A 27,647-nucleotide genomic window follows, 5' to 3' on the forward strand; every position below is an offset into this window, starting at 1 on the left:
TCCGTAAAATTAAATCTTATTATCAGATTTAAGCACGATTTGTTCTTAAGCTAAACGAAAGGCGAAAAAAAATATATTCCCTTGATTCGTATCATCAAGCTCTTGTCTATGGCCGAAGAAGATCAAACTGGGGACAGGAGCTGCGATTGCGAGGATGACAGATCCCCAAAATCCGTGCTGCTCTCCTCCTTGTTCTTCCCGGGCCTGGCATCCCCCAGCATTTGCACAACATCCCGCATCGTCGGCCTGTCCACCGGGAGATCGCTCGTGCACAGCAGCGCCACTCTCAGCACCAGCATGATCTCCTGGAGCGGCAAATTCTCCTCCCGGATCCGCGAGTCGAGCACCTCCAGCACCCCGTCCTTGGTCTGGATCTTCTTCCTCACCCATTGGACAATGTCCACTCCATCGCCAAACTCCGGCTCGATCGGCCGCCGCCCCGACACGAGCTCCAGCAGCACCACTCCAAAGCTGTAGATATCGCTCTTCTCGTTCACCTTGAGCGTGTAAGCATACTCTGCGAAAGTTCCCAAAAGTTCGTTAGAACCGGACACTCAAGAACCCTAAAAAACCACCTCAAGAACCCTAAAAAACCGTCTCTCACCTGGGGCGATGTAGCCATAGGATCCGGCGATGGAGGACATGGATTCCGATTTCCCCGAGTCCTGGAAGAGCTTGGCGAGGCCGAAATCCGCGACGCGCGCCTGGAACTCGGCGTCGAGGAGGATGTTGTTGGATTTGACGTCGCGGTGGACGATGAGCGGCGAGCAGTCGTGGTGGAGGTAGCACAGCCCATTGGCGGCCTGGAGCGCGATCTTGTAGCGCGTCGCCCAGTCGAGCATCACGGCGCCCTTGCTGGATCCATGGAGCGCCTCCCCGAGGCTGCCATTGGGCATGTATTCGTAGACGAGGACGTTGGTCTCCTTGTTGGAGCAAAACCCTAGGAGCTTGACGATGTTGCGGTGCCGGATCTTTCCCAGGGTCTGGACCTCGGCCGAGAATCCGTGATCGCTGTGGCTCATGGAGCCGCCGATCTTGCCGCGCGCTACCCCTGCCGCGGCCGCGGGATTGAATCCCGAGAGCTTCTTCACCGCCACGATCTCGCCGGATGGCATCACGCCCTTGTAGACGATGCCCGATCCGCCGCGGCCGATGATGTTGTCCTCGTTGCTCAGGCATTCCAGGATGTGGGCGACGCTGAATCCCCCCAGCTTCTGGAACGCGGTGAGCTTCCAGGCCCCGGCGCCGCGCGATCGCGGGCGCAAGAACCCTAGCCGGCAGAGGTAGCGTCGGTACTTCCGGAAGAAGCAGCACACGCCCACCACCAGCACCAGCAGCGCCGCGGAGAAGAGCGCGCCGACGAGCCACGCCAGGAGCTCCGGATCGCTGCGCCCGCGCCCATGGCCGCCATAGCCGCGAGAATTAGGGTTCTTGGGGCACGGCCCCAGCGGCGCGCCACACAGCCCGAGATTCCCCACGTAGCTGCTGCGATTGAAGGCCTGATCCGTGGCCGGGATGGCGCCGCTGAGGCGATTGTAGGAGAAATCCACCGAGTTGAGGCTCTGGAGCAGCGCGATCCCCCGCGGGATCCCGCCCGAGAATGCGTTCCTGGAGAGGTTGAGCACGCCCAGCACCTCGAGCGCTTCCAGCGATCGCGGGATCTCGCCGGAGAGCTGGTTGACGCTGAGATCCAGCATTGTGAGCGAGCGGCAGCTGCCGATCTCTGGAGGAATCCCTCCCGAGAAGAAATTGTGAGTGAGATTGAGCTGGAGGAGCCATTGCATCCGCCCCAGCCCCGCCGGCACCGCGCCCGCGAGGCGATTGTAGGAGATCTGGAGCTCCTTGAGCATGGAGAGCGCTCCAATCCCCTCGGAGATCTCCCCCCGGAGAAGATTCTCGCTCAGATCGATCTTCTCGAGCTTGGGCGCGGCGAATTCCTCGTCGCCCATGACCCCATCCAGCTTGTTCCTCATGAGCTCCACCATGTCGAGATTGGGCAGCGCGAACAGCCCCCGCGGGATCGCGCCCGAGAGGAGATTGTCGCCCAGCCGGACCTTCTCGAGACTAGCGCACGATCCCAGCCCCTCGGGGATGGATCCCGAGAGGCGATTTTGCTGGAGGATGAGCGTCGCTAGCTTCCCTCCCCGGCAGAGGCTGGATGGGACGCTCCCATTGAGCGCGTTCTTGGAGAGGTCGAGCATCCATAGCTGACCATTCCCGCCCAGGAACTCCGGGATGGCGCCCACGAATCCATTCCCCCAGAGGAAGAGCACCTCGAGATTGGGCATGTCGCCCACGAAGGAGGGGATCTCCCCGGAGAGATTGTTGCGGAAGAGATTCAAGAGCTTGAGCTCCTGGAGCTTCTCCAGGCTCGCGGGGATCCCTCCGGTGAGCTGGTTGCACGAGAGATCCAGCGATTGCAAGGCCCGGAGGCCGCCGATCGCGTCAGGGATGGATCCGGCGAGGGAATTGAGCTGGAGGAAGAGCGTGTCGAGGCGGCGGAGCCCCCCCAGCTCGATCGGGATGGAGCCATTGATGCCGGCGCTGGCGAGATCGAGGCGGCGGAGGCTCTTGAGCCGCCCAAACGATCGAGGGATTCCTCCGGAGAAGTGGTTGTAGTAGCCCAGGTAGAGCTGCTCGAGCGACTCGAGATCGCCCATCTCGGCCGGGATCTCGCCGCTAAGATCGTTGCCCGAGAGCGCGAGGTAGCGGAGGCTCTTGATGGATCCATACTCGCGCGGGATGGAGCCCGAGAAGAGGCTGCCACCCAAGTGGACGTGGGCGAGCAATGGCAGCGCCGAGAGGCCGATTGGCAGCGCGCCCGTGAAGTTGTTGTTGTAGGCGTCGAGGATCGCGAGCGATGGCGAGGCGGAGGAGAGATTGGCGGGGAAATCGCCGCTGAAGTTGCAGTGGGAGATGTTGAGGTAGCGGAGGAGCGGCAGCGCTCCCAAGAGCTCCGCCGGGAGGGCGCCGCCGAGATCGTTGACGTCGAGGGAGAGATTGGCGAGCGCGGAGAGGCGCGAGAGCGTGCCCGGCGCGATCGATCCCGAGAGGCTCATGTTGGAGAGCGTGAGAGAGGAGACGCGGTTCTGGGAGTCGCAAGTGATTCCTGTCCAGCGGCACGGCGTTGCGTCGGATTCGTTCCAATCGCGCAGGTGGGTCGCTGGATCCTCGATTGAGGCCTTGAATGCCAGGAGTGATTGGCCATCCGGTGTCAATCCCTCTGCCGCGGTCGTGAAGAACACGACGATCGCCAAGAACAGGGGAGTGATGGGCGTCATCCCTGATTTGGCGATCGCGATGGGAATGGAATGTCGTTGATCTTGGGACGAGGAGAGCTAAGCTAGAGCTGGACAGTTCACCTGATTCGCGATGACGCGTCGCGCTCGCCCGCCATAGCCAGGAAGAATCAATCAAGCTATGGTGGCGATGATGAGCGCTGTGATGGAGGGGCAAATTCGGGGAATGGCAATGCTGCTCCCGGGCGAGTGTGCGTGATGGGGGGATCGATCTTTTGCGCCATTGGGTCCCTCACATTCGCTCCAAATCATCACTTTGACGCCGCGCTGTGGCTCGCACACTGTGGACAAAAGATTTGGGGAAGAACAGAGTGTCGAGAGGAGGGAGAAAAAGATGGAAAAAAAAGTTCTTTTGTTTGTTGCTCGTCGTCTTTGTGTCAGATCACTGCTGAAAAGAGAGAGGGGCGAGCTGTGCGCGAATCATCCACGGATGCGCAGAATGACCCAGGGGAAAAAATCGCTAGAAAAAAAAGAAAAGGAAGGACCGAGAACTCCTCGCTACACAGCACTAATCCGTGAAAGCTATGGCGTGTCTGTTGGTCGGTCCCCAGCTCCAGCGGAAAAAAACTAAAAGAAAGCCCTCTTTCTCGATCGATCGATCGATCGATCTATCGATTGTTCGCTTCGTCGTCGTCCCCCTCTTTCTTTTGATTTCTAATCACCACCCGCACTAGCACACACACACTCTCGAGAAGAACAGTGAAAGGGCGCGAATCAATGCGGGGCCTGGCGGCTGCAAAGACGAGATTCTAAGACCGCCCAATTCGACCCATCATCCCGATGCATCGACCAAAGCCGCCAGAGATCCAGCAATCCAGAGAAAAAAGATATGAAATCTCTCTCGCGCGCAATCGCAATCAGCTGGCGGCCGAGCTCTCAAGCTCCAGTGCTATGCCTAGGACTGAGACGAAAAGATGAGAAATTCGAGATTCGAGATTCCTCTTTTGGCCGCGACTCGCGAGGAAGAAGAGGAGAAGAAGAAGAAGAACCCTAGAAAGCTATGAGATGCGTACTCCTGACTGACACAAACAAATTCTGGCAGTCAAAGGGGAGAAATTACTCGCTGCGATCTCTCTGCGATCGCGCGCAACAATGTCGACTGCTAGACGACGCAGAGCTCACGGACAGTGAGAGCGATGTAGGCGATCGATCAAGTCACTGTGTTTCTTCGTTTTTCTTTTTCTCTTCTTTGGAGGTTTCGATCAATCGACAGCGCTGGGGATGAAAACAACCCCCCCCGACGCGAGCGTTTTTGAGCGTTTTTAATTCTCCTGGCCGAGCCAGCTCTTATCTTCTTCTTTTAGGGTTCTTGCCCGCCTTTTAGGGTTTACAACAATTTCACCTGGCACATTTACTGCGCACTTCAATGTAGTAAAAACTGGCAGTGCTGTCCTTGTTGTTTGATTTACATGAAATTACTTTTGACTGCGCCCGTGCGACTTCTAAAATCCCGCTTAAAACTTAACTCTATCTAATCCAAGGACGTAGCGTAGGTAGTAGGTACGGCGCGGGTGCATGCATGGGTACGTACGGGATACCCCACCTTCTACGTCGCCGTCAACTTGAATGAAAAATATTTTGATCCTGGCCTGTGTTCGTATGATTTTAGGGCTTTGTGTCACTCTCGGAGAGTTCTTTGTCACCAGGGGGATTATTAAATCGCTCGCTCGCTGCTTAAAGAATCGAGACAAGGACGCTATAGCATATGACAAAGAGACAAACTCCTCCAAAAGATTATGCGATTCGAGGCATGTGATGAACACTCTCTGCTAAAATGGATCAAAACGCGAGGGCGATTGACAAAGATGAGCGAGCGTCTAGGCCTAGCAGACAATAAACAAGCCAAAGCGCTTGTTCGCAAATCGCGATCTCCAAACCTCGTGCTTTGGTCTAAGTTATCAACTTGGTCTAAACAAGACTTGCAGCCAGGGACTTTTTACGGAAGAGGTAAGCGCGATAAAACAAGGAAAACTTTACAGGATTGCGTAAGCCGGCGATGAGAGCAATGAGATGAGATGAGATGAGATGAGATTCACGTTGCCACGGCTCCCGTGACGCAAGCTCTTTGACCGCGATGAGTCCATTCAATCCCATTAAAAACACTTTAGGGCTTTCCTCCAGCGCGGCGTGTACGGTGATTCCGAGCAAAGTGTTGGAAACATGTCTTCGGAGGAATCTGCGTGCTGTCTTCCACTCAAAAAGCCAAGAACGCGAAATTATTCCAGATACTATAGCATATTCTAGTTCAGAGCATCTTTCTGTAATATGCTAATTTTTAAATTTTTATTCCAGGGCGGGAATTGAACCGAGAACTTGGAATGCCAGGTGTTGAATCTGCCGCGCTCGGTTTCATGCACGAATTGCCGCCACCTTCGCTGGTTTTTAGGTCTTTCACTTCTTCTTCGTCGATCCTTGGGTGGCGAAGCGAGAAGAAGGCGCGCGATTGGAGTGGATTGAGAGGAAATGCTGGATTCTTCCTCCTCTTCCGGGGGAGAGATCACCAAGGAATGGCTTCGCAAGCACTGCCGGAGATTAGGGCTCTATGTCACGCCCTCTCTCAATGACAAGCTCTATCTCCACTACCAGGGCTTTGGAGAGATCAAGAACCTGGAAGAATACACTGTGAGCGATCTTTGTTTTCTTTGATTGCTACATTTTCATGGTTTTGCTTGTGTGCAAGCCAGGGACTGAAGATGCTGTTCCTCGAAGGGAATTTCTTTGAGTCTTTGGATGGTCTACAGCCACTGGCGGAATTACGATGCTTGTAGGTAGTCTCTCTAAAACTTCTAGTTTTCTCAGTTTCGATTTGAACGCGGAGAAAAAAAAAAAAAAACCTCTTTTCCAGGTACGTCCAGAAGAATCAAATTGCTTGTATCAACCATCTCGAGGATCTTAAAATGCTGGACACCTTGGATCTCAGGTTGGTCGCTTCTTCTCTTCCACGAACTTCTCTTGTTTGAAGCTCTCGTTTTGCTCGATGATGCCGACAGTAACAACTGCTTGAAAACGCTCGAGAATCTCTCGGCTTGCCCGAGCCTCAAGGTCCTGCAAGTCTCAAACAACTATCTCAAGTCTGTGGAATCCATCGAGCACCTCAAAGACTGTACCTCGATATGGTAAGCATTGTCATCTCTTTCTTCCAGCTTGTGGTTGTGACCCTCGAGCTTGGAAAACTCCATGAAGCGTTCTCGACGTATCGTCCAACAAACTTGACGATGGAGAGGGAGTTTTGGGAGTTCTTAAAGCCATGCCCGAGCTTACCGTGCTTTACTTATCCGGTAATCCATGCGTAACGAACCTGCAGCCCTATCGCAAGGTAAGTCCATGTTTTAAACTTGAGAGAAGCTTACCACTTTGCTGTAGACTGTGATCTCGAGTCTTCCCAAGCTCAACCATCTGGATGATCGGCCAGTGTTTTGGGACGAGCGTCTTTGTGCCGAGGCTTGGTAAATGAGCTCGCTTGATCTTTATCTGCCCTGCCCTGTTGAGTTGTAAGACCACTGCAGGGCCAGAGGTGGATATCAAGCTGAGCAAGAGGAACGAGAGCGTGTTAAAGCTATAAGGAGCGAAATGGAGATAAAGCAACTGGAAAGTAAGTTTGTTTACCTGATGAAGAAGTTCTTTTGAGAGAGACTTGTGGCACAGGCATGAGAAAGATAAGAAACGATGCTCTCGAAGAAAGAGCCCGGTTGGAAGCTGTGGAAGCGATGGAGGAGGAGGAGAGAAGTACCAAGGACGCGCAAGTTGAGGCATGCTTTCAAAGTCGGGAGTCTACCGCTGTAGCCGAGGAGGTCGAAGAGGAGCTGGAGACTTCTGGCTCCGAGTGTTTCACTCTGGACAGTGATACTGAGAACTACAACGACATCGAGCTTACACGATCAGACGAGCAGAGGCTTGGCTCGGATACTCCTGTGACAAACGAGGAGATGACAGAGACCAAGGAGGACGAACGAAAGGACAGTTCTGGGACGATAGAGAACCTTAGTCCAGAGACAAAAGAGGACGAACAGAAGATTTTCTCGAAGAAATCTCAGGACGAACGAGTGCTTAACTTGAACACAAGGGAAGACGAACACACGGTCAGTGAGACCAAAGAAGAGGACGAACAGAAGCTTAGCTCGGCAGCCGATGCAAAGGACAATAGTGTCTGTTAAAATTGAACGGACAAATGTAGAATCAGCAAAATTTCAGCCTCCCTAGAAACCACTCACAGAAACCACATGGCCATGTGATGCGAAAGCTATGGTACAGGCGAGAGAGTTACTCACACGCTTATTACTCTTGTGAATCTTCTTTCACTTTGGAAGGTCATGGAGGAACTCGACGAACTCGTCAATCAGATATGGCCATGCTCCCTCGGAGTCGTAGTTGGAAAGCGATGAATCAATCGACTGCCAGGGAAGATATCACGCAAATTAGTTTCACAGACTACAAAGCGCTTACTTTGGAGAACTCGAACAGCTGCGACCACGTATCTTTCGATATGGCCTTGTTGTGCTTAGCCTGCGATTCACATGTATAACTTAGTTTCTCAACCAAGGTTCGAATTGTATACGTACTTGTAAAAACTGGCACCAAGGCTCTACCAGCGGCCAAGGATGCTCGTTAAACAGTAGGCGCCACATACCCAACGCCGTATCTAATGCAAGCGATTTTTGACCCTGAAAGATCCAGCATAAGCCCACTTGGACAAAAAGAAACACAAACCTTTTCCTTGGCCCAGTTGAATGCAAAGTTATAAATCTCTCGAAACTTGTCTGCAACCATGTAGAAAGCGTTTGCAATGAGAAAGCTAAACGCATGGTGAGGGTTAGAAAATCATACTAAGTGAGAAGGCCTACGTTCTTCTTTAAGCTCTGCCCGAAGGGACGGAAGAAGTGACTTTAGCTTATCGATGGAGTCCACCCTGAGCGAGACACCGACTTAGAACGATCATGATCATCGAAGGATAGAAACCAAAAACTCACCCAAGAGATTGAAAGCCAGTGATGAACTCTTGCCTCGAAAACTCACACATTGTGGCCGCTCCCATATGCCACGAGATGACGAGCATCACAACATCTCCAGGGTCGACTTTGAGATCGTCACAGAAAGCCGAGATGCCATCGACCAAGATCATATCCGAGAAACGATCTGAAAGTTGGAAAACAATGGATCGTCAAAGAAAAGAAAAGTTTTCCATCACCCCATACCTTTGTAACGCATGTAAAGCTCCTCTAAGTGCCGAGGATCCGCCATTGGCTTGGACACTGGCTGGTTCGTATAGAAGTACTCGAAAGCCCCTTCCAAGTTCCAATCGCTCGCCTTCAGTGCTGTCAAGGAGGCCTTCTCACTGCCATGGAAGAACAACATCAACGAAGAACAAGAAGAAGATTCAAGCAAAACAAAAAAGAAAAGACAATCTCTACATACGTTGCTCCCGCGATTGACATGAACTGATGGACTTTGTCCCGCTGTGATCTCCCCAGCTTATGCTGAAAGAGCGCATCGATCAAGGAAATCGAAATTTGCGAAAGAAACCTAAATGGCGCTAGCATCGAATCGATGCGCCGCGCAAAGATTATGCTCGCAGTCGATAGAAACGTACCATCTTCGTGGTCGCGCCGCCCAGCGCTAGGTCTCCCTCTCTCTCCTATCTCTCTCGCATTCCCTCGTACGAAGGAGCTATATACGCGAGTGTTATTTTCCCCTTCCTTGTATAATCAGGTTTGAACCCTAGACCTAAAGATCTTTATAAAACGAATATGCTTTAAACATGCTTTAAGCATATTCTTTGGATATAGGAAATCTTTGTCCGGTATTGAACCCCCGACGCCTGGGGAATAAAGACTTTGGCTATGGTAGACTACCACAACGAACTGTCAAGGCGATGGCGATGGCGGCGTCTCCCGGAGCGTCCCATTTGCATGCCAGATCGGGATCCTCGAGGTCGCCAGCGAATCAGGCGCTCTCCGCCTCGTCGATCGCATTGCCGCAGCGGTGCATCGAGTGCCGGATTTCGTCGGCGTCGTCCCCCAGCCAGCGCCAGATCGTCCACGCCGTCGCCAGGGAGCCGCTCAAGGTGATGATCTCCGGCGCGCCGGCGTCGGGCAAGGGGACGCAGTGCGAGCTCATCACGGACAAGGTATGCCGATCGTCCTCCTTCTCTTTGCCCCGATAGGATTTTGCGCATTGGGGCCTGGACGATCGATCTATGGGTCTCCACGGCACGATATTTCGACCGGAAGTCGATCGATTGATCGCTTGATTTTCATTTGTGTCTAACTCACAAGTTCTTTTGTGTGATCACAGTATGGTCTTGTACACATAGCAGCTGGAGATTTACTGCGAGCCGAGGTAGCCGCGGGTACTGAGAATGGAATCAAAGCGCAAGAGTATATGAACAAAGGCCAGCTCGTTCCAAACGAGATCGTAGTGTCAGTAAGAACACTTACTCTAGCCTCTTATAGTTCTAATCTAACACGAGTTATTCATCGTTTTGTGCTTGTTTTGTTCTAGATGGTGAAGCGAAGACTGGAAGAGCAAGACGCGCAAGAGAAAGGCTGGCTGCTGGATGGCTACCCGCGAAGCGTGTCGCAAGCCGACGCGCTGGAAGCTCTAAACATCCGGCCTCACGTCTTCATCCTCTTGCAAGTAAGTGGTCGTTTAGTTTTTCTTTGTCTAACCTGAAACGATCGAGCTTCTCTTACCGATTTTTATCCAGGTTCCCGAGGACATTCTCGTGGAAAGAGTGGTCGGTAGGAGATTGGATCCCGTCACGGGAAAAATCTACCATCTTACGTATGCTCCTCCCGAGACTCCAGAGATCGAAGCTCGGCTAACTCAGCGAAGCGACGACACGGAAGAGAGGGTAACGTAGCATTAGAAACTTTCCCTGACTAAGTTTTCTCTTTGATTTTCTTCCTCCAGGTGAAGCTCAGGCTTAAAACTCACCGGCAAAACGTCGAGGATGTGCTATCGATCTACTCAGACGTGATTGTTCCTGTAAGTTTTGGATCGATCACAAGCTCTTTATTTGCTGAGAAGTCTCGATTTGTTTGACACAGGTGGATGGAAATCGGCCCAAAACCGAGGTTTTCTCGAGCATCGATTCGATTCTAAACGAGATGGTACAAAGCGAGCAATTAGGAGAGGCCATGAGCTCGAGCTAAAGAGCAAAATAAAATTTTTTGGCGAATATGCCCGTAGATTCTTTACAAAGAATATGCTTAAAATACTCGTTAATGTGGGAGATGCTTATAGTGGATTCTTTAATGGCCAAATTCTAGGGTTGTTGCGCTTGTGGCGATGGCGATCCTCGAGTCCCCGCGCGTCGGCGCTGGAATGCTGGATCGCATCCGATCCCTCACGGATGTCGGCACCATGAATCGGATGCTCCACGAGAGCATTGCGTACGAGCGCAGCATCGACGGCGAGCTGGAGAGCCTCCTCGCGCAGCGCCAGGAGGTGGAGAAGAAGCTGCTAGGGCTCCACCGGACGGGCGAGGTGCTGGAGATCGTCCGCGCCGACGCGGAGCAGATGCTCCGCAGCGTGGAATCGACGTGCTCGCTGGCCAATCTGGTGAGTGGCAAGGTGAGGGAGCTGGATCTGGCGCAGTCGCGGGTCCAGGAGACCCTAGCCCGGATCGAGGCGATCGTGGATCGCGGCAGCTGCATTGACGGCGCCCAGAAGGCGCTGGCGAGCGAGGATTACGAGTCGGCGGCCAGGAACGTGGAGAGATTTCTCCAGCTCGAGGAGAGGATGGGGGGCCTGGTGGATCCCGCGAGTGACCAGCACGTCCAGCTGCTGGAATCCAAGAGGAAGCTGGAGGAGGTGATCAAGAAGAGATTCTACGCGGCAGTGGACGCGAGAGATCACGCCGGGGTGGTGAGATTCGCGTCGCTGTTTGCTCCTCTTGGGCTCCACGAGGAAGGGATCAAGGCCTACGTGAGCTACCTGAGGAGATCGGTGGATCATCGCGCTCGCGATGGCTTCGCGGCCGTGAAGGAGACTCCAGACCAGGCGGACTTTGTGGCGGCGCTCAACAACATCTTCAAGGACATCGCCGAGGCGATCGAGGAGAACGAGGAGCTCCTCAAGAGCTTGAATGGAGAGGATGGGCTCGTCTACGCGATCCTGGAGCTGCAAGAGGAGTGTGACTCGCGCGGCTCGGCCATCGTGAAGAAGTATATGGAGTTTCGCGGGCTGGCCAAGCTGGAGAAGGAGATCATCGCGCAGACAAACGCGGAGAAGGACATCGTCGCGCAGTCCAAGCTCTTGATGTCCGCCAGTGGCGCTGTCGAGGGGCCGGATCTCCGCAGCATCGAGATGTTCTTGGAGGAGATCCTGCTCTTGATCCAGACCAGCGAAGACTACACGCAGTATATGATCGGGAGAGTGAGGGAGGCTGGATCTTCCGGAGCTCACTTCAGCCCGCGCGCCACCACATCTTTCAAAGTCGGGAGCTTCTACCGCGCGGTGCAAGAGCTGACGAGCCACTATCGCTTGCTGGAGGAGTACTTCATGGCAGAGAACGTCCGCAAGGCGATCAAGCTGGACGAGTTCCCGGCCAATTCCCTGACGACTTCGGTTGTGGACGACGTCTTCTACGTGCTCCAGAGCTGCACCAGACGCGCGGTCTCCACGTCCAACGTCCATCTCACGCTCTCGATCGTCACTTGCGCGGCCAACCTACTGGGAAACGAGTACAAGGACGCGCTCCAGAGGAAGATGCGCGAGCCAAACCTGGCGATGAAGCTCTTCGCCGGAGGAACAGGGGTGGTGAAAGTGGGAATGGAGGTGGCGGCGGCGCTAAACAACATGGACGTGAGTGCCGAGTACGTCCTCAAGCTAAAGGCCGAGATCGAGGAGCAGTGCAACGAGGTAAGCGGTGCTTCTCGTTTGCTTTCGTCTTTTCTCACGGCTTTAGCAACAGATCTTCCCCGGCCCCGCCGAGAGGGAGAAGCTCAAGTCCTCGCTACTGGAGCTGGGCGAGGCGAGTGTCTCGTTGCGGCAGATCACAAACTCGGGCCTCGAGCAGCTCGCCAACTGCATCGCCCCTCGGCTGCGCTCCACGCTAGACGCGGTGGGGACTGTTTCTTACGAGCTCACCGAAGCACAGTACGCCGAGAACGAGGTGAACGATCCGTGGGTCCAGAAGCTGCTGCACGGAGTGGAGGCCAACGTGAGCTGGTTGCAGCCGCTGCTCACGGCCGGGAACTACGACACGCTCGTCCACCTCGTCATCGACTTCATCGTGAAGCGGCTGGAGGTTGTCATGGGCCAGAAGCACTTCAACCAGCTGGGGGGACTGCAGCTGGACAGGGACGCGCGAGCGCTGGTGGGGCACTTCTCGGGGATGACGCAGAGGACGGTGCGGGACAAGTTTGCGCGGCTCTCGCAGATGGCCACCATCCTCAACTTGGAGAAGGTGTCGGAGATCCTCGACTACTGGGGGGAGAACTCGGGGCCCATGACGTGGAGGCTCACACCCAACGAGGTCCGTCGCGTTCTGGGGCTCCGGCTGGATTTCAAGCCCGACGCCATCGCCGCGCTCAAGCTGTGAGCCATAGCGACGTCCGAGTCTCGATCGATCGATGGGAACTTTTGTCCGTCGGGTAGAGGAGAGAAGCTCAGCTCCCCCCCGGAAAGGTCCAAGACTCTTTCCAGGAGGACGACGTTCCAGCGCTCGCCATCGCCATTGCTCCAGCGGTTTCTCTTGCGGCTTTAATTTTCTCGTTGGAAAGGTATGTTTGCGAGCTGAGCGTTTGGATCCATCACCTCTTTTTCTTCTCTCTTTTCTTTCTTTTTTCTTTGCAGGAAGATGGCTTGAATGAATTTGTAGCTGGCAAGCACATGTAACTGGCGGCTGGTGGCCAAGGATGGAGCTTTCATTCACACTGGAGATTCCACTGTGTTGGTAGAATATTCTCCCTTTATAAAAAAAATTCTACTCTGTTGGTAGAATATTCCTCCATTTTTAAAAAAGAGAACTATACACGCTTGGAAACCAACGAACTCCCTGGCGCGAGAAACAATCCATCCATCCGTCCATGCGTTTTTTTGTTTGGATCTCTCTCACGCTTTGTACTTACAAAACAATATCATTCACCTATCATTCATCTCGTTCCATTGTCTCGAGATTGATCGATTCGCTTCCACTCAATTCTTTCTCTCTTTTTTTTTTTGGGTTTCTTCGCACTCTTTCTATCTGGTGCTGGCTGCCTGGCTTGATTTTTTCCGTGATCGAGTCCTGTCCAATCCAGGGGAAACCATTCTTTTTCTCGCGATCACGATTCCAGAATCGAGTTGTTCCTGGATTTTTTTTCTTGCCTTTCCCCTGTTCCTCGCTTTGCGCCCCGCCGCTTGTGAAGGATCATAGCAGCAATGCTTTCCTCTCCAGTGGAGCGAAAGCACCACCTCCCTTTTCACGCAAAATTCTTCGCCTTTGCTGCTGCTGCTGCTGCTGCGATGGATGATAACTTTGTGCCGGTGTGTTCCTGCTGTTGAGCACTGGCGAGCATTAACAAAGCCCCCGGAAAAAAGAAGACCTGCTGTAGCACGATCCTGATCCCTGACGATGTAGAGATATATATCCCCATCCACTGCTGCTTACCACCACCACCACCACACCTTTCTCGCTAGCTAGAGCCGATCCTGTCCAAAAAATTTATGTACCGAAGGCCTGATTGCCAGACGCCAGCGCAATCTCACCACCACCTGGAGATAGATCCCCACTGCTCTTCCCATCTTTTCCTCCTTTCACGACAGCTCCTTCCTCAGCTTTCGAGAGAAAGGCTGGCAGGCGTCGATGCTCAAGTCCACCGCGGCTGCCAGAGCCATGAACACCGCTGCGTCCTCGGCGCAGGTGATGTGCCGCATCGCCAGCTGAACCAGCGGCCTGCCGGAGGAGCTCTGCCGCTCGCCCCGCGTCGTGCAGCTCATCACGAATCCCCCCGACGCCGGCAGCCCGACGTTGATGAAGTTGCAGTCTCCGCTGCTGCGGGGGCTCTGCACGGGAGTTCTCGCCGGCGACGGCGTTGCCGGACGAAACCTCGCCGTGTCGATCGAGAACTCTCCCCCGGAGTGTGAGCTGATGACCGTCTCCGAGACCAAAGCGCCCCCAACGTTTGCCGTGCCGCCACCACCATTCTCCGCAACTAGCTGGAAACGAAGCCCGAGGCCACCTTTGCTGCCTCTTTCTTTCCACGCCTCGAGTCTCCCCCACGGCTCCCAGCTGTCTCCACTTGTGGAATCCGGGCGGAGGATGAGCCAGGCCCCGGGATTGGAGCGGCTGACGCGGTCACTCCCCGCCGACGGCACGAAAGGTGTCACCATTGACGCAGCAGCCACGGGGGAGCCGGATAGATCATGGATCATGATCAGCCACCCTTTGCGTTCCTTCCTCTCCTTGTGATCATGGCCTCCCAATGGACCCGACCACTTCCCCGCACCGCTACGAGGAGTCTCACACAGTCCCAGCCTGAGAGAAAAAATCCAAAGAGTTAGACCACCAAACTCTCTCCAGGAAAAACTCTGACAAGCTCACCTTGATCGGCTCAGTCTATCCCTGCTGAACTTGCAGCTGAAGAGCGGTTGCGTGATCTTGCCTTGAATCTGCACGATCTGGGGGCTGGCCACCGTCTCCCCATCAAACTGGAAAATGTAGCGAGGATCCGCCTCCACTTTGATGACGAGATGGAGCTCGGCTCCCGGCTTGCCATCGGTGGAATTCCCCTTGCCAATGCCCGTCCAGCCGCTGTGGAGCTGGATGGGCTTTCCTTCCATCCACTGCGAGCTCACCGGCAGCGAGAATGTCCCCATGAGCTTCCCTTCTTTCACTCCACACCGAGTTCCCTGCCGTCCAGTGTAGACCAGAACTTCCAGGCATGGAAACGAGCTCTTGAAGCACGAAGTTGGCGAGAGGAGCTTGTCGAGAGCCGACTCGTCGAGGTAGAAGTTGGCGGCGATGCCGCGATCCGGGGGTGGCGACGTGGGCGAGACGAGCGGCACTGGCGTGGTCTGGACTGGGTAGCCTGGAAGCCGGACCTCGCAGAAGAATGGCGATGTCGAGGAGTGGACTCCTGTTCTAGCGGGCTTGGAGGCGAGCGGCACCCGGACGCCCAGAGCACTCACCGAGAGCTTGATGAACGCGCGAGGATCCATGTCGATTGCTGGCGAGTGATCCTTTTGCCCATGCTCAGAAGATCGCTGCTATGTAGTGATGGAGTGCCATGATCTTTGGATTGATAGTGTGATCGCGGCCCGCCTCTCTTCTAGCCTTGGAAGGCACTGTAAAGGAATGCTTGCTTGCCTGGATAAATGCTGTGCTTTGCTCGTAACGTAAGCGAGGGAGAGAGAGAGAGGAAGAGGGGGAGATAGAAAAATCGGCAAGAGAATCGAAAGGGGAGAACCTTCCAAAAGCAAAATCCCTCGCAAGGATCCCGAATTCTTTTCTTTTCACTCTGCTATCCAGCAAGAACCCCAGGAATCGCGAATCGACGAAACGCACGAGAAAAGAGGAGAGGAGGGGGGAAGGAAACCTGGAGCGCCGCTGCGCGACCTTCACTCGAAATGCGCGTCGACGACCACCGATCCAGCCGCGAACAAAAGAAATCCCCTGAGAATCCACTGGAGCGCGGTAGAATATCGAGGATGGAGAGCAAGATTTCCGGCAGGGATTCGTGCGCGCCGGCCTGGGGCTCCTCGCTCGCTCTGGATGGATCGATCTCTCTAATAGGAGAGAGAGGGATTGAAAGAAGAGAGAAGAGAGAGAGGATCTTCCAGCCCAGTACACTACACACACAGCCAAGCCTCGCCTGTATTCCAGTAGGGTTTTTCGCGTTTTCTTGCCAATGCCGTGCCAACTCACACACCCCCTTTCACAGCCAGGCAATTAACAGCCTGGCGGGCAAATGGAGGGACCGGCAGTCCGCGACGGCAATATCCAGCAGCTAACAGCGACAAAAAAGCCCAGCTGACGTGGACTAGCCAGTTGTCTAAACCCTAACTCTTAGGGTTTTAACCCTGTTTTAGGGTTTTACCCACTTTTAGGGCTCTTGGAACTTTTCCCACGACGTGACATTGCTTCTGCGTGCGCCCTAACCGACACTAGGTAGGGGATCCCCGCAAGCAAGCATTGCGTGAACACCTGGCCGGTCCAATAGTGTTCTCGCTTGTATTGTCCGAGCGGGGCATCGATCCATCCATCCTTGTTCGCGTTGTTTGCTTTGGCCGCTCCAACAGTGATCGATCGGCCGTTTCCACGCGCTGCGAATTGGAGCCCTCCTCTGGATCGCGCGATCTTTGGCTTCCTTCATGGCGATTGGAGCTACTCTGGAACAATTAAAACCACGCGTGAGCGTCCGAGGAGAAGAACAAGAGGAGGAAGAAAGATTTATGGAGAGTACCATGGTGATCTGGGAGGAGCTCCCGCGGGATCTCGTGAGTAGCGTCGTTTCGTGGCTGCCAATCACCGACATTCTTCGATCGCGCACCATCTCCAAGCAGTTCCATGCGTGGATCAGCAGCATCAGCTTCCTGGACGAGATCGCTCGAGTTCCATCGCAAAGTTCTTGGCTGGTTCTCTTCCCCAGCTCCACACCATCCATCGCCAGTGCCTACGATCCATCGCTGGACTCCTGGCTCTCGCTTCCGGTCCCGCTGCAAATCCAGCCACTGGCTTCTTCCAGAGGATTGATCTGTGGAGCTCCAAAACCCGATCTTGGGAGCGGCAGTAGCAGGAGCAGCAAAGAACTCCATGTTTGCAATCTCGTGACGAGATCATGGGTGAGAGTTCCTCAGCCTCGGGAGATGTCGCGATTCTTCTTCCTCGTCGTCGGGATGGTTTCCACCGGTAGGAGCGGATTCACGATCGTCGTCGCCGGATCCGACCTCGTCTCCCACCACGCCTCCGCCAACTTCAAGCTCTCCGCCTGGGTGTTTGAGTCGCGCAGCTGGAAGTGGACGAAAGGTGGCACTGTTTTGATCGACGCGGCCATCTCGACGAGCAAGGCGATGAGCGACAGCACGCTGTTCGTCGTGTCTGGAAACCGCGAGCTCGTAGCGTATGATCTTGGTCGAGGAAGCTGGCGGCGTGTGGATCTTCCAGCGAAGGAGCTCACGTCAGTGAAGCTGGTTGATCGTCTGGGAAGGCTGGTGCTCGTTGCTCGCACTAACCAGGACGAGATCGCCATCTGGGAACTCCACCAAGAACAGCCCAGAAGCCGCAGCGATGGAGAGAAATCTCTTCCAAGCGATGATCCAAGCTTCTGGATAGAATTGGACAGAATGCCTCGGTGCTTGAGCGACGAGCTTCTTCTCAAATCACCGTCGCGAAGAATTGCGTGCGTTGGAAGCGGCGATATGGCTTACTTCTCCAGCACCAAGTGCGCATCGATCCTCGCCTACACATTCTCGACCAGGAGCTGGCGATGGACGAGCTGCTGCTCCCGCGTGACCAAGAATCCCCATTACGACATGCTTCGGGGCATCTGCCTCGAGCCCCGGCTGGAAATCAGCCCATCCAAGAAATTGTGAGAAACCCTGTAAGATTGTTCTTCCACTCCAAAAACATACCATTGGATTGAGATCTCTTTCGCCTCGTTCGCTTGCGGTAAGAAGCTGGAATGGATGGGGGCTCGAGCGAGCGCCTTCCAATCTCTCCGCTTGCGCTAGACCTAGAAATATTGCAAGAAATGTGAGCTTTGAGTTAAACCTAGAAGGGGGTTTTTCTTTCTCTTTGATGGAGTGATGGGAAAGAACAAGCGCGGCGCCCCCGCCAAGAGCAAGGGCAAGGGCAAGGGCAAGAGCAAGGCGCGGCAATCAATTACCAGCAATGCCAGCGACGACGGCGATGCGCTGCTCGACGAGGAGATCACCGCTTTGTAAGTTTCACGCGAATTGTAGCTCAGCCGACTGAATTCTCCTCGATCAGATCGGCGATATTTCAGAACGATTTCAGCGTTGTCGCGGATCATCCGATCAAGGAGATCACGATAAATCTTCGGTAAGATTTATCTTCGTGAGAATTTCTTTTTATCGAGTAGTTATCTTCCAGACCACATTCTGAGAATGACAACGATTTTGCTGCTCATCTCTTCGTAAGGTGGGCTTGAAAATTTGTCTAGCCGAAAATTCTTCGCGCACTTGGTGCTTGATTGCTAGGTGTTTTCCTGGCTATCCCTGGAAGCCCCCAAAGCTACAAATCGCAGCGAGTGATAAATCGCTGGAAACCGAGTGCCATATTCTACACGGAATGCTGGTAGAACAGGTTCGCAAACTGTAGTCCAACTCATTGTCGATCTAGCATTTTCGTTCTTAGGCTGCTTTGTGTGCTCGAGAAGGAAGAGTTATGATCTTCAATCTTGTTGAAGCTGCCCAGGAGTATTTCTCGGAATGTCTTGCCAACTTAGCTCAAGAGCAAAAAAAGGTAAATTCTCTGAGAATCTTGATTCTGACATGGCCATATCGTTTCATTTTGTGTGTCTAGGAGTTGGACGAAAGCGTCGCACAAATGTCCGAGCCTCCCATTGTCAAGGAATCAGAGCCAGTGAACTCTGATTTCGTCTACTGTGACTTATGGGAAAATAGTGGCACCTGGGAAGGCCCGGACAGTCTTCCCGCTGGACAGACTCCATTAGAAAAGGAGATTCCTTCGTCAAGTATTCCAAACAGACCCGGTTTTCGGAGACCACCAGCTTTAGTTTTACCAGAGCTAAAGCCGCAGGATTCAAAGCAACATATTAAAGGTTTAGATGCTGATAATGAAACCCGCGAAGCATCGGCAGAAGACGAGCAGTTATCTAAAGACGCGGCTGTGAGCGAATTTCTGCTTAAAGCATTCTCTGGCTACAAGGTGGCGCGAACTACGAGGGTACGATTTCTAGTTTTAGTCTTTACTAATTAGTGGCGCTTTTTGTAGCAACCGGCTATGACTTCTGAGGCACTGGGAACCGGAGGCGACGACGACGCCATATTTGCCATTCAAAAGGACTTGATTCTGGTTTGTGCATTTTTATAATTTTCTTGCCTGATATCGTTGCAGGTATATCTGCTTCGTTTGGCCTGTGGCAAGAAAGGTCCTCTACCGAATTCATTGTCCGAATTGACTTCTCAATTGTCACAACTCGGTGTACGTGATGTTTTTCGAGAGAATTTGCTGTATAAGTTTCTTTTTATGCAGATCATGCCATCGTGGGCCGAGGACTTGGTTTCTCGTCAACCTCAAATGTTTCAGGCAACATTCAAACGTATTTTTAAGCAGACCGTCGACAAGGATAATGTTTCGGAGTTTAAAGTAAGCATTGACATAATCATTGTTTGTGTTTTCTATTTCTAACAATGAACTTAGAGAAATTTGGAAAGGTTTTGGAATGCAAGTCCCGATTTGTTAGGAGAAAATGATGGCAATCTTGCAGCAATGAATTCGAGATACTTGTCTGACTTTGAAGAGCTTTGTTTGCTGGGTAAGGAAGAGCGTGATGGAATTTTCTTTTAAAAAAATTCTCACGTGTTTTACACAGGGAAAGGTGGATTTGGCCATGTAGTTTTGTGCAAAAATAAACTCGACGGGCGACGATATGCCATGAAGAAGGTCAAGCTTAAAGATGAAAACCCTTCCGACAAGATCTTGAGGTAAGTTATTGCCAGACTACAACGATCCTGAGACAAAATATGACAGGGAGGTTGCTACTCTTTCACGTTTGCAACATCAACATGTTGTTCGCTATTATCAGGTTTGAGTTTCCTGTTCGTTTCTATGCCTGTGCTCAATTAATATTCATATAGGCGTGGTTCGAGACAGCAGCAGGGGGTTCTTCTGGCACTCCCTATGGAGAAGAATCTGAAATTTCGTCAAGCTGGGTCGATACGGCGGGCTCCTCAAGCAACGATGTCAACACGGTTTCAACATTTTTGTACATTCAAATGGAATACTGCCCAAGGTTGGTGTTAATGCATTCTTTTTAGACCGTGTGACCATGTGGTTTCGATTTCAGGACGTTGAGAGAAGTGTTTGACACACGATCAGTTCTAGACAAGGAGTTGACTTGGGGAATTTTTCGTCAAATTGTCGAAGGCCTTTCACATATACATGGGCAAGGAATCATACATCGAGATCTTACGCCAAGTAATATATTTTTTGATACTCGAAATGATGTCAAGATTGGTGACTTCGGCCTTGGTAAGTTTCGCATATTACGTATCAAATCGTTTATGACAGGTGTGTGTGCAGCTAAATTTGCGGATCTGCAAAATCCTGATCAAGATCACCGTGTTCCTGTTAAATTTGAAGCAAACGTAAAGTCACTCGAAGGGACTGGCCAAGTCGGTACCTACTTTTATAGAGCTCCAGAAATTGAACAAGCTTGGCCACACATTGATGAAAAGGTTGGTTTTCTAAGTTAAGAAACTTTACTGATCTTTCCTTTCAGGTTGATATGTACAGTCTGGGTGTCATTCTGTTTGAGCTATGGCATCCATTCAGCACAGGCATGGAGCGTTATGTCACTTTGAACGAGCTGAAACAGCAAAATATTTTACCTTCAAACTGGGCGGCTAAGTTTCCGCACCAAGCAGCGTTGGTACATTTGCTAGTATCGCCTCATCCTCAAGACCGTCCTTCTGCACGGGACGTTCTGCAATCCGAGCTCTTGCCTCCTAGGATGGAAGATAAAGCATTGAAAGGTATTGCGACTTTTGGTTTCTACCTCACTTTTCTGGCTTTTCTCGTACAGATATCCTGCGAACCATCCACAGTGCCGATAATACTTTTGTTTTTGATCAAGTTATTGCTGCTTTGTTCGACGAGGAAAAACTAGCTTCGAAGACTGATAACGAAGCAAACCTTTCGATTGGTGACTTGGATCACCTTACGCCTAAATGGCTGACAGCACAAGAGCTGGTTATTGGCCTTACTAAAGACGTTTTTACGAGGCACGGGGCCCGCAAATTTCGAAGCCCAAGCATGACCGTAGCTTCTGATGTCAAGACATCAAACAGGTTGGCCTTTTTTTGTTGATCGGTTTAGAGGCTTACTTGTGCGCTTATAGATCTGCCGTCAAAGTTATTAACTCTTCAGGAACGATGTTTGAATTACGTTATGACACACGTCTTTTATTTGCGCGATGGGTTGTCCTAAATCAGGTGATGTGTGTGTGTCTGTTTCTTTCTTCTCAGACGTGCATAATGTTTTCCAGAGCACGTCATGGAAGCGCTACGAGATTTCTCATACTTACAGGAAAGGCGTGGGATATCGTGCGCCGAAGGAGTATCTTCAAGTAAGGAATGTTTTGGTTTACAAAAACACAAAAAGGATTGCTTGCAGGGAGACTTTGACATAATCGGCGGTTATCGTGCATTAGCCGAAGCCGAGGTCATCAAGGTAATTGACGAAGTCCTGCATGGCTGTTCTTTCTTACAATCCAAGCTACAGGCAGCTGCCGATATCATTTCCAGGGTGTCGTCTACTGAAACATGCGAGCTACGTCTTAATCACCTTGAAATTCTAGATACCATATGGAGCTGGAGTGGCGTAACCAGACAGCAAAGGAAGAATGTGGCTCAGGTATGCTCTTGGATTTTACTTTTGAGATATTTTCTGTGCTTTATTTCAGATACTTGGAACTATGACCTTCCTCCGTCCTCAATCAGCAGACCGGAAGGCCAGATGGGTTTTTGTTCGTCGGCAGCTTATCCAGGCATGCTAATACGTGCTTAAGCTTTGTGAGGCTCAGTTTTGCTGCAGGGTTTACATTTATCCGAAGCCGTGGTAGACAGGCTTCAAACAGCTGAACGTCGCTTCACGGGAAACGCGGATGAAGTTCTTGCTCGATTAAGAGGAGCTTTATCTAATAGTAAGATACTACTCGTGCTTAACAAGCATAACCTTTGATCAGGTCCATCGAGCATCGAAGCGATTGAAGAGCTCTCAAGACTACTAAGCTATTTGAGAAATTGGCGTGTAGAAATGTTACTTACGGTCGACGTTTTCATCGTTCCGAGTGATTACTACTTTAATGCCGCGTATTTTCAGGTGATGAATATGATTTTTGACTCAGCTAACAGTGCATGATATGTCAGATATATTTTCCTAGAACAAGCTACCCCGGAGCTCAGGGTATGCTACTTGCCGTGGGAGGCCGCTATGATTTACTTCTTGAACACCTCGCTAAGGATTATGGAGTAAGAACTACAACTATCCTTGCTTTCAATAACTTCACTTGATCAGGTACACACTCCACCAGGGGCAGTGGGACTGACTATTGCTTTGCAAAAGCTGATCCATATTGCTATGAAAGATAGGTACTACGGAAGCTTGTATATCAATGCAGAATTGAGTTTGTTCGTGCAGTAAAAATGAAACGGAACCTGCTGAAGTTCTCGTATGTTGCCGAGGAGGGGGTGGTCTCCTGAAAGAGAGAATGGAATTAGCAGACGAATTATGGTCCGCAAATGTCAAGGTGAGCAGATTTATTGTGGTCATTCTCAACAAGCATCTACGTAGCAGGCGGACTTTGTATGTGCGATTGCTCCAAGCCTGACTGAGCAGTACGAATATGCGCATGACAATGGAATCAAGGTGCTTGTAATCATCACGGAGTCCGGCTTATCCCAGGGGGTGGTCACGGTAGTTTACTTCCTTCTGTTTCCAAAGCCAAATCTTTTCGGTGTTCTATGCAGGTTCGCCATTTAGACTTCAAGTTTGTGGTAGACGTTCCCAGGGATGACTTGGCTAAAAGCTTGGCGGATTTGATTTCTGGCCCCCTGGCCGTGAAAATGCTACGACAGTCTCTCATCTAATCTGGTAACTTGATCTCATGATTTTTTTTTAAAATATGATCTAATAGTTATGCTTAGATTTTTGTGAGCTTCTCAAAGTACAGCCTTATGTGTAAGTTATTCCTTTTATGCGTTACTCCTCTCACAGCTCCGAGCATGATGCAGGTGCGAAAGTGACGGTGGATTTCTCATTGTCGAACATGATATGGTAGCCTTCCTGCATCACATTGCCGATGATATTAATCCCGATGCTTGCGCTGGACATGATAGCGAGACAAGCGACTGATTCGTTCCACGCTTCGGCATCGGCTCGACTTGGGACGATGATGTAGTTATCTTGGTGGAGGTTCATCCAAGCATCTGGGAAATGTAGAGCAAGGGAGGGAAAGGTGTAGTCTCTCTGGAGGGAAATGTTATAGCACAGGTCTAGGCCTACCGAGGTGCCGTTAACCAGGGGAAGATTAATCCGGCGGCTGAAAACACTTATCACTTGGATGTACACGCCAAGAGGAAGAAACGTTAGTGTAGTGCCAGAGTCGAAGATGGTGCCAACCGAGCTATCGAGGTCGCTGTGAGGCATGGAAATGGTATAGCCGTCAGCCGAGACACTAGTGAGGTTCACGAAGTAGAACGTTTCGTCGCCATCGCGGGTGAGAAGAGGTGTGGACTGGGCATTTGAAGCATGGACCGGAGCAGCACTGCCGTAGAAGAAGGGGCTGGGATGGTTAAGTGGCGAAAGACAGTAGGAGAACTTGTTCCCGATGGAGTCGCTCAGCTGTGTGATCAACGAGACTTGGCCTCGACCGAAGCCAGCAACGCCGTCTAGGTTCGGGAAGCCGCTTGAAGATAAGCTACAGCCGACGAGGATATCGGAAAACTTCGAAGTAGTCGCGTTGGACGTCCTGAGGGAGACGGTCTCCGTGACAACCAGGCCAGATGTTGCTCCTCCTCCTCCGTATTGGTACTGGTACTCGCAAGAGTAGAGGCAGTAGTCGTTGAAGTGTGAGCAGGCATCGGAGCAGCTCACAGTATGGAAAGTTGACGACTGTGTATAGTTGAAGCGGTTGGCGGCGCTTGGTAAGCATTGCACCCAGACGAGGTCACTCCCGGTATCAAACAGGACGTCCATGCGTTGAGGAGGAGTTCCGAGCAGAAGAGGCATTGTGAAAGCACTGCCCACGTCGGTCATGGGGATCCCGGGAATAGCTTCCCCTTTGCCTTCTCCGGCCTTGGACGCTAGATATCTGGCTCGTAGGAAGCTGTTCTGGAACCTCTTGGAGATCGGTAAGTTGGAATCGCGTCTTCTGAGCTCTGTTCTGAATCCATCCTGTTGTGTGGCTCGCAGGAGCGGATGGACGTGAGCAGGAGCAAGTGGAAGCGTGAAAAGAGCCCGCGCGAAGAGCAGCAGGAGAAAGGAGGAGATCGCCATTGCCAAGGCTGTTTTTCGATCGAGCACCCGAGCCGCCGAAGACAGAACTTATGTGAGGCGATGTAAGTATATTTTGCGTGAGCTTGGATTTGTCGTGCGAGCACACCAAGCATGCGGAGCTTATAAAGATTGTGTGTTTCGATTTCCAGGCCAGCACCAAAGGCAGATGGTAGACGGTCTCATCAAAACCGAAGCTTACATTTTGCGTAAGAATCACTTAAGCATTTTGACTTTGCTATACAGCGCTTGTTTTCCCGACTAAAAAGAATTTTCTCCCCTCATCTCTTTTGTGCAGCCGCCAAATGGTTGACTGATCAGATTGAGCTTATTCTTGTTTGCAGGTATGTTAAAGGAAAAATGTGACTCTTTCTAATAAATGTTAATGTCTTTTACAGCTCCAGGCCAATCTAACAATTGTGGAAACATTGGAGGTTCTTTATTTCCTTCTCGTTTATGAAATCTAATAGTTCTGAATATTCTATGCGCTATGTTGGTGGGAAGTTCACGAGTTTGCCACCACTTTTCAGAGCTCTTGTCCAGAAAGTCGGCGAGCCCCAGCACCAATCTCTCGGTCTGTATATATATTATTCGTTCGGTATAATGTTCTGAAAGCTATGTTGAGGAGAACGCCATGACACGGCAAACGCTAGTTCTTCTCGTCTGCTCGGTGTTTTTACTCGGCCTGTCCAACTCCGAGTACTACTCAGTCGACACTTTCGGTGGTAACGGGTTTTCAAAAGGACTGAGGTTTGGATTCTATGCAGCTACTTGTCCAAACGTGGAAACCATTGTCCGGGAGTCTTTCACTAGCAATATCTTTCGAGACCCGACTGCTGCCGGTGCTCTCATTCGTTTGGCGTTCCACGATTGCCAAGTCGGGGTACGTAGATGTTTTCCTACAATCTTAACAGTTTTGGCCAACTTTTCTGTGCTTCTCCAGGGCTGTGACGCGTCCATCCTGCTCAGCTCCTCCGAGTCGATCACCAGCGAGCTCGTCTCCGATAGAAACTTTGGAATCCGTCGACTGGATTTCATTGACAGCATCAAGAGCGCGCTCGAAGCGTCGTGCCCGGGTGTGGTTTCCTGTGCGGACATCATAGCCTTGGCTGCAAGAGACTCCATCAGGATCTCGGGGGGACCAAACATTCCCATACTCCTCGGACGAAGGGACTCCACAAGCGCCAGTAACTTAGCGGCCGATCGATCCATTCCACTCCCAACTATCAGCGTCGACGACACCATCAGCCTGTTCCAGTCCAAAGGCATGACGCTCCAAGAAACAGTGGCCATTCTAGGTACTCCTACTTCCAAATTCCCACTGCTGCTCGAGCTCTTTTCTTCGCTCTTTTCTTGTTTGTAGGTGCTCACACTGTTGGTGTTGGCCACTGCGTAAGCGTCCTGGATCGATTGTATCCAACGCAAGACCCGAACTTGCTCCCTCCTCGCTCAGCGCAGCTCCGAGCTCAGTGTCCTCCCACTCCGCCACAGCTCCTCAACAACAACACCTTCTTCGCCAATGACTTCACCAACGTGTTCTTCGACAACCAGTACTTCAGAGACATTCTCAATGGGCAGGGGCTGTTTGGAATCGACTCAAAGATCGCGCTTGACAAGAGAACCTCCCGGATTGTCTCCATGTTTGCGACGAACCAGGCGTACTTCTTTGCGGTCTTCTCCTCGGCGTTTAATAAGATGCTGGCGTCCAACGTTCTCACGGGTAGCAGTGGAGAGATTAGAAGAGATTGCAAGGTTGTCAACTCGTAAGTAGATCATCGAAGTTTAAAGTTCTTTGCTATGGTTGCTATGATATAAAGAAAACCAATTGATTTGAGAAAGGAAGTTTTGACATTGTGATATGAGCTTTGACTTTTTTTTTCAGAGAATGATGGAATGAAAGTGAAGTCGTGGACTGAGAGTTCGATTTTCTCTCTATAAAGAACACGCTAATCTTCGTCACCACCGAAATAAAACCATCAAGAGAACTATATGGGAGCTTTTGGCTTTGTGTTCGTTGTGTTCCTCGTGTTCCTGGCGCAGTGGCATGGGACGTGAATGGAAGCAGCAGCAGCAAAGTTTTGGCAACATGCCCAGCTCGACTGAGAGTTTTCATGCTCCCGGATAGATTGTCGCTCTCGAGATCCAAGAGTGTCAAGCTGTGGAGCTCACTGACGAGTCGGAGGATCTCTCCGTGGATCGCATTGGAAGAGAGGTCGGCGTGCTTGAGCCCGGTGAAAAGCGAGCGGAGGTCTCCTCCAAGCATCCACCCAGCTCCTCGAGATGCCCATTAACGTTGCTACAAGTAACTCCCGCCCAAGAGACGCACAGCTGCTGCGAGTTCCCCGAAGTCCAGTTTGCTGGGAAGGCTGGAAGAGCTCTCTCTTGCCAACTGCTCATTGCTGATGACAAGAAGCTCGAGTACTTCTCCATGTTCGACACAGACAAGCGTCACTGGGCAAATACCTCCTGAGCTTGGCAACTGCACAAAGATCGAGTGGTTTGACATTGACATCTACACGGTCCAGTTCCACAACGCTGGGACTCAATCGTCTACTCGCAGCGAAGAGCTGTGGAACATGACCCAGCTTGAGTTCCTCAGCCTGATTGAAACCATGTGTACAGGGACAATCTCTTCAAGGATTGATAACATGACCAAGCTCGGACACTTGAACGTCGGCTCAAACTCCATAATCGGAGGGGTCATATGACCAGGGGAAGTTGGCAGGTCCAAGACCTTGGTTTATCTCAGCACCATCCCAGAGTCGATCCACACCTCCACATCTTTGGCTGGGAAGCAAAATGCTGACTGGAGTAATCCCTTCCTCCCTTGCCCAGCTTTCCAGCCTCATAGGCTTACATTTGGATCACAACGTATAGGAGAGATCCCTTCATCACTGGCGCGCCTTCAAAAGCTGGAGACTTTGATACTACTTCAAAACACGTTGGAGTTATGGGTTACATAACTTCAGCCAACTTTCTGCATGTTGAGATCCCCCTTGAACTGGCAAACTGTACCTCCTTGCAAGTGCTCGAGGTGTCTAAGAACAAGAGGCATTTCATCAGTCTTAAGACTCTGGGGAAAGGAACAGGCTGGTGGGAAGCATCCCAGTTTCACTGCTTACAAAGCTGGAGTGATTCAAGGTAGGGAGTAACCCTATCCATGG

The 27,647-nt window shown here is 51.7% G+C and overlaps 10 protein-coding genes across 12 annotated transcripts; 6 read left to right on the forward strand and 4 right to left on the reverse strand.

Moving 5' to 3' along the window:
* Nucleotides 1–51: 51 nt before the first annotated feature.
* LOC9660218 (leucine-rich repeat receptor-like serine/threonine-protein kinase BAM1) lies at nt 52–4,466 on the reverse strand. The gene is made up of 2 exons (XM_002965168.2): nt 605–4,466; nt 52–517 (listed from the first exon to the last, which is right to left on the reverse strand). The coding sequence occupies exons 1-2, from the start codon at nt 3,279–3,281 to the stop codon at nt 123–125; spliced, it is 3,072 nt and encodes a 1,023-aa protein (XP_002965214.1). The 5' UTR covers nt 3,282–4,466; the 3' UTR covers nt 52–122.
* A 1,296-nt stretch (nt 4,467–5,762) lies between these two features.
* LOC9660219 (dynein assembly factor 1, axonemal) lies at nt 5,763–7,473 on the forward strand. The gene is made up of 8 exons (XM_024670033.1): nt 5,763–5,921; nt 5,984–6,063; nt 6,145–6,219; nt 6,290–6,415; nt 6,483–6,615; nt 6,663–6,745; nt 6,806–6,891; nt 6,945–7,473. Exons 1-8 carry the CDS (start codon nt 5,763–5,765, stop codon nt 7,451–7,453), a joined length of 1,251 nt encoding a protein of 416 aa, XP_024525801.1. The 3' UTR covers nt 7,454–7,473.
* LOC112344669 (DCN1-like protein 1) lies at nt 7,429–9,006 on the reverse strand. Its single transcript, XM_024669889.1, has 9 exons — nt 8,887–9,006; nt 8,712–8,773; nt 8,492–8,631; nt 8,267–8,432; nt 8,141–8,205; nt 8,007–8,056; nt 7,859–7,960; nt 7,743–7,802; nt 7,429–7,690 (listed from the first exon to the last, which is right to left on the reverse strand). Exons 1-9 carry the CDS (start codon nt 8,887–8,889, stop codon nt 7,595–7,597), a joined length of 744 nt encoding a protein of 247 aa, XP_024525657.1. The 5' UTR covers nt 8,890–9,006; the 3' UTR covers nt 7,429–7,594.
* Nucleotides 9,007–9,124: 118 nt separating this feature from the next.
* On the forward strand, nt 9,125–10,536 carry LOC9659029 (adenylate kinase, chloroplastic). Its single transcript, XM_002964827.2, has 6 exons — nt 9,125–9,423; nt 9,591–9,719; nt 9,798–9,932; nt 10,003–10,149; nt 10,209–10,283; nt 10,346–10,536. The coding sequence occupies exons 1-6, from the start codon at nt 9,169–9,171 to the stop codon at nt 10,448–10,450; spliced, it is 846 nt and encodes a 281-aa protein (XP_002964873.2). The 5' UTR covers nt 9,125–9,168; the 3' UTR covers nt 10,451–10,536.
* A 35-nt stretch (nt 10,537–10,571) lies between these two features.
* Nucleotides 10,572–13,265, forward strand: LOC9659030 (conserved oligomeric Golgi complex subunit 4). The gene is made up of 3 exons (XM_002964828.2): nt 10,572–12,161; nt 12,214–13,024; nt 13,098–13,265. The coding sequence occupies exons 1-2, from the start codon at nt 10,587–10,589 to the stop codon at nt 12,841–12,843; spliced, it is 2,205 nt and encodes a 734-aa protein (XP_002964874.2). The 5' UTR covers nt 10,572–10,586; the 3' UTR covers nt 12,844–13,024; nt 13,098–13,265.
* Nucleotides 13,266–13,365: 100 nt separating this feature from the next.
* On the reverse strand, nt 13,366–15,464 carry LOC9659031. Its single transcript, XM_024669999.1, has 2 exons — nt 14,827–15,464; nt 13,366–14,760 (listed from the first exon to the last, which is right to left on the reverse strand). Exons 1-2 carry the CDS (start codon nt 15,441–15,443, stop codon nt 14,040–14,042), a joined length of 1,338 nt encoding a protein of 445 aa, XP_024525767.1. The 5' UTR covers nt 15,444–15,464; the 3' UTR covers nt 13,366–14,039.
* Nucleotides 15,465–16,687: 1,223 nt separating this feature from the next.
* LOC112344696 (F-box only protein 6-like) lies at nt 16,688–17,834 on the forward strand. Its single transcript, XM_024670000.1, has one exon. It carries the CDS (start codon nt 16,689–16,691, stop codon nt 17,814–17,816), a length of 1,128 nt encoding a protein of 375 aa, XP_024525768.1. The 5' UTR covers nt 16,688; the 3' UTR covers nt 17,817–17,834.
* Nucleotides 17,835–17,961: 127 nt separating this feature from the next.
* LOC9660220 (eIF-2-alpha kinase GCN2) lies at nt 17,962–23,590 on the forward strand. 3 transcript variants are annotated; one of them, XM_024669996.1, is made up of 31 exons: nt 17,962–18,163; nt 18,214–18,285; nt 18,337–18,384; nt 18,444–18,549; nt 18,601–18,708; nt 18,769–19,152; nt 19,201–19,281; nt 19,324–19,410; nt 19,462–19,575; nt 19,630–19,744; nt 19,802–19,913; nt 19,960–20,014; nt 20,067–20,221; nt 20,276–20,460; nt 20,512–20,666; nt 20,711–20,963; nt 21,014–21,278; nt 21,329–21,422; nt 21,476–21,556; nt 21,604–21,660; nt 21,712–21,843; nt 21,893–21,976; nt 22,024–22,132; nt 22,175–22,311; nt 22,359–22,460; nt 22,507–22,580; nt 22,630–22,738; nt 22,786–22,905; nt 22,959–23,082; nt 23,136–23,169; nt 23,223–23,590. In XM_024669996.1, exons 1-29 carry the CDS (start codon nt 18,030–18,032, stop codon nt 23,076–23,078), a joined length of 3,648 nt encoding a protein of 1,215 aa, XP_024525764.1. In that variant the 5' UTR covers nt 17,962–18,029; the 3' UTR covers nt 23,079–23,082; nt 23,136–23,169; nt 23,223–23,590. The 3 variants fall into 3 exon arrangements, with proteins under 3 accessions (XP_024525764.1, XP_024525765.1, XP_024525766.1); XM_024669997.1 differs by having other exon boundaries at nt 18,769–19,134; XM_024669998.1 differs by lacking the exons at nt 22,630–22,738; nt 22,786–22,905; nt 22,959–23,082; nt 23,136–23,169; nt 23,223–23,590 and having other exon boundaries at nt 22,523–22,580.
* LOC9659032 (aspartic proteinase CDR1) lies at nt 23,200–24,486 on the reverse strand. The gene has a single exon (XM_002965170.2). The coding sequence runs from the start codon at nt 24,484–24,486 to the stop codon at nt 23,200–23,202; it is 1,287 nt and encodes a 428-aa protein (XP_002965216.2).
* LOC9660221 (peroxidase 29) lies at nt 24,225–26,293 on the forward strand. Its single transcript, XM_024670001.1, has 7 exons — nt 24,225–24,341; nt 24,403–24,548; nt 24,636–24,692; nt 24,782–24,827; nt 24,882–25,366; nt 25,427–25,781; nt 25,847–26,293. The coding sequence occupies exons 5-7, from the start codon at nt 25,118–25,120 to the stop codon at nt 26,248–26,250; spliced, it is 1,008 nt and encodes a 335-aa protein (XP_024525769.1). The 5' UTR covers nt 24,225–24,341; nt 24,403–24,548; nt 24,636–24,692; nt 24,782–24,827; nt 24,882–25,117; the 3' UTR covers nt 26,251–26,293.
* Nucleotides 26,294–27,647: the final 1,354 nt, after the last annotated feature.

This window comes from Selaginella moellendorffii, unplaced genomic scaffold (genome assembly GCF_000143415.4).
Source record: "Selaginella moellendorffii unplaced genomic scaffold, v1.0 SELMOscaffold_5, whole genome shotgun sequence".
NCBI lineage: Eukaryota > Viridiplantae > Streptophyta > Lycopodiopsida > Selaginellales > Selaginellaceae > Selaginella > Selaginella moellendorffii.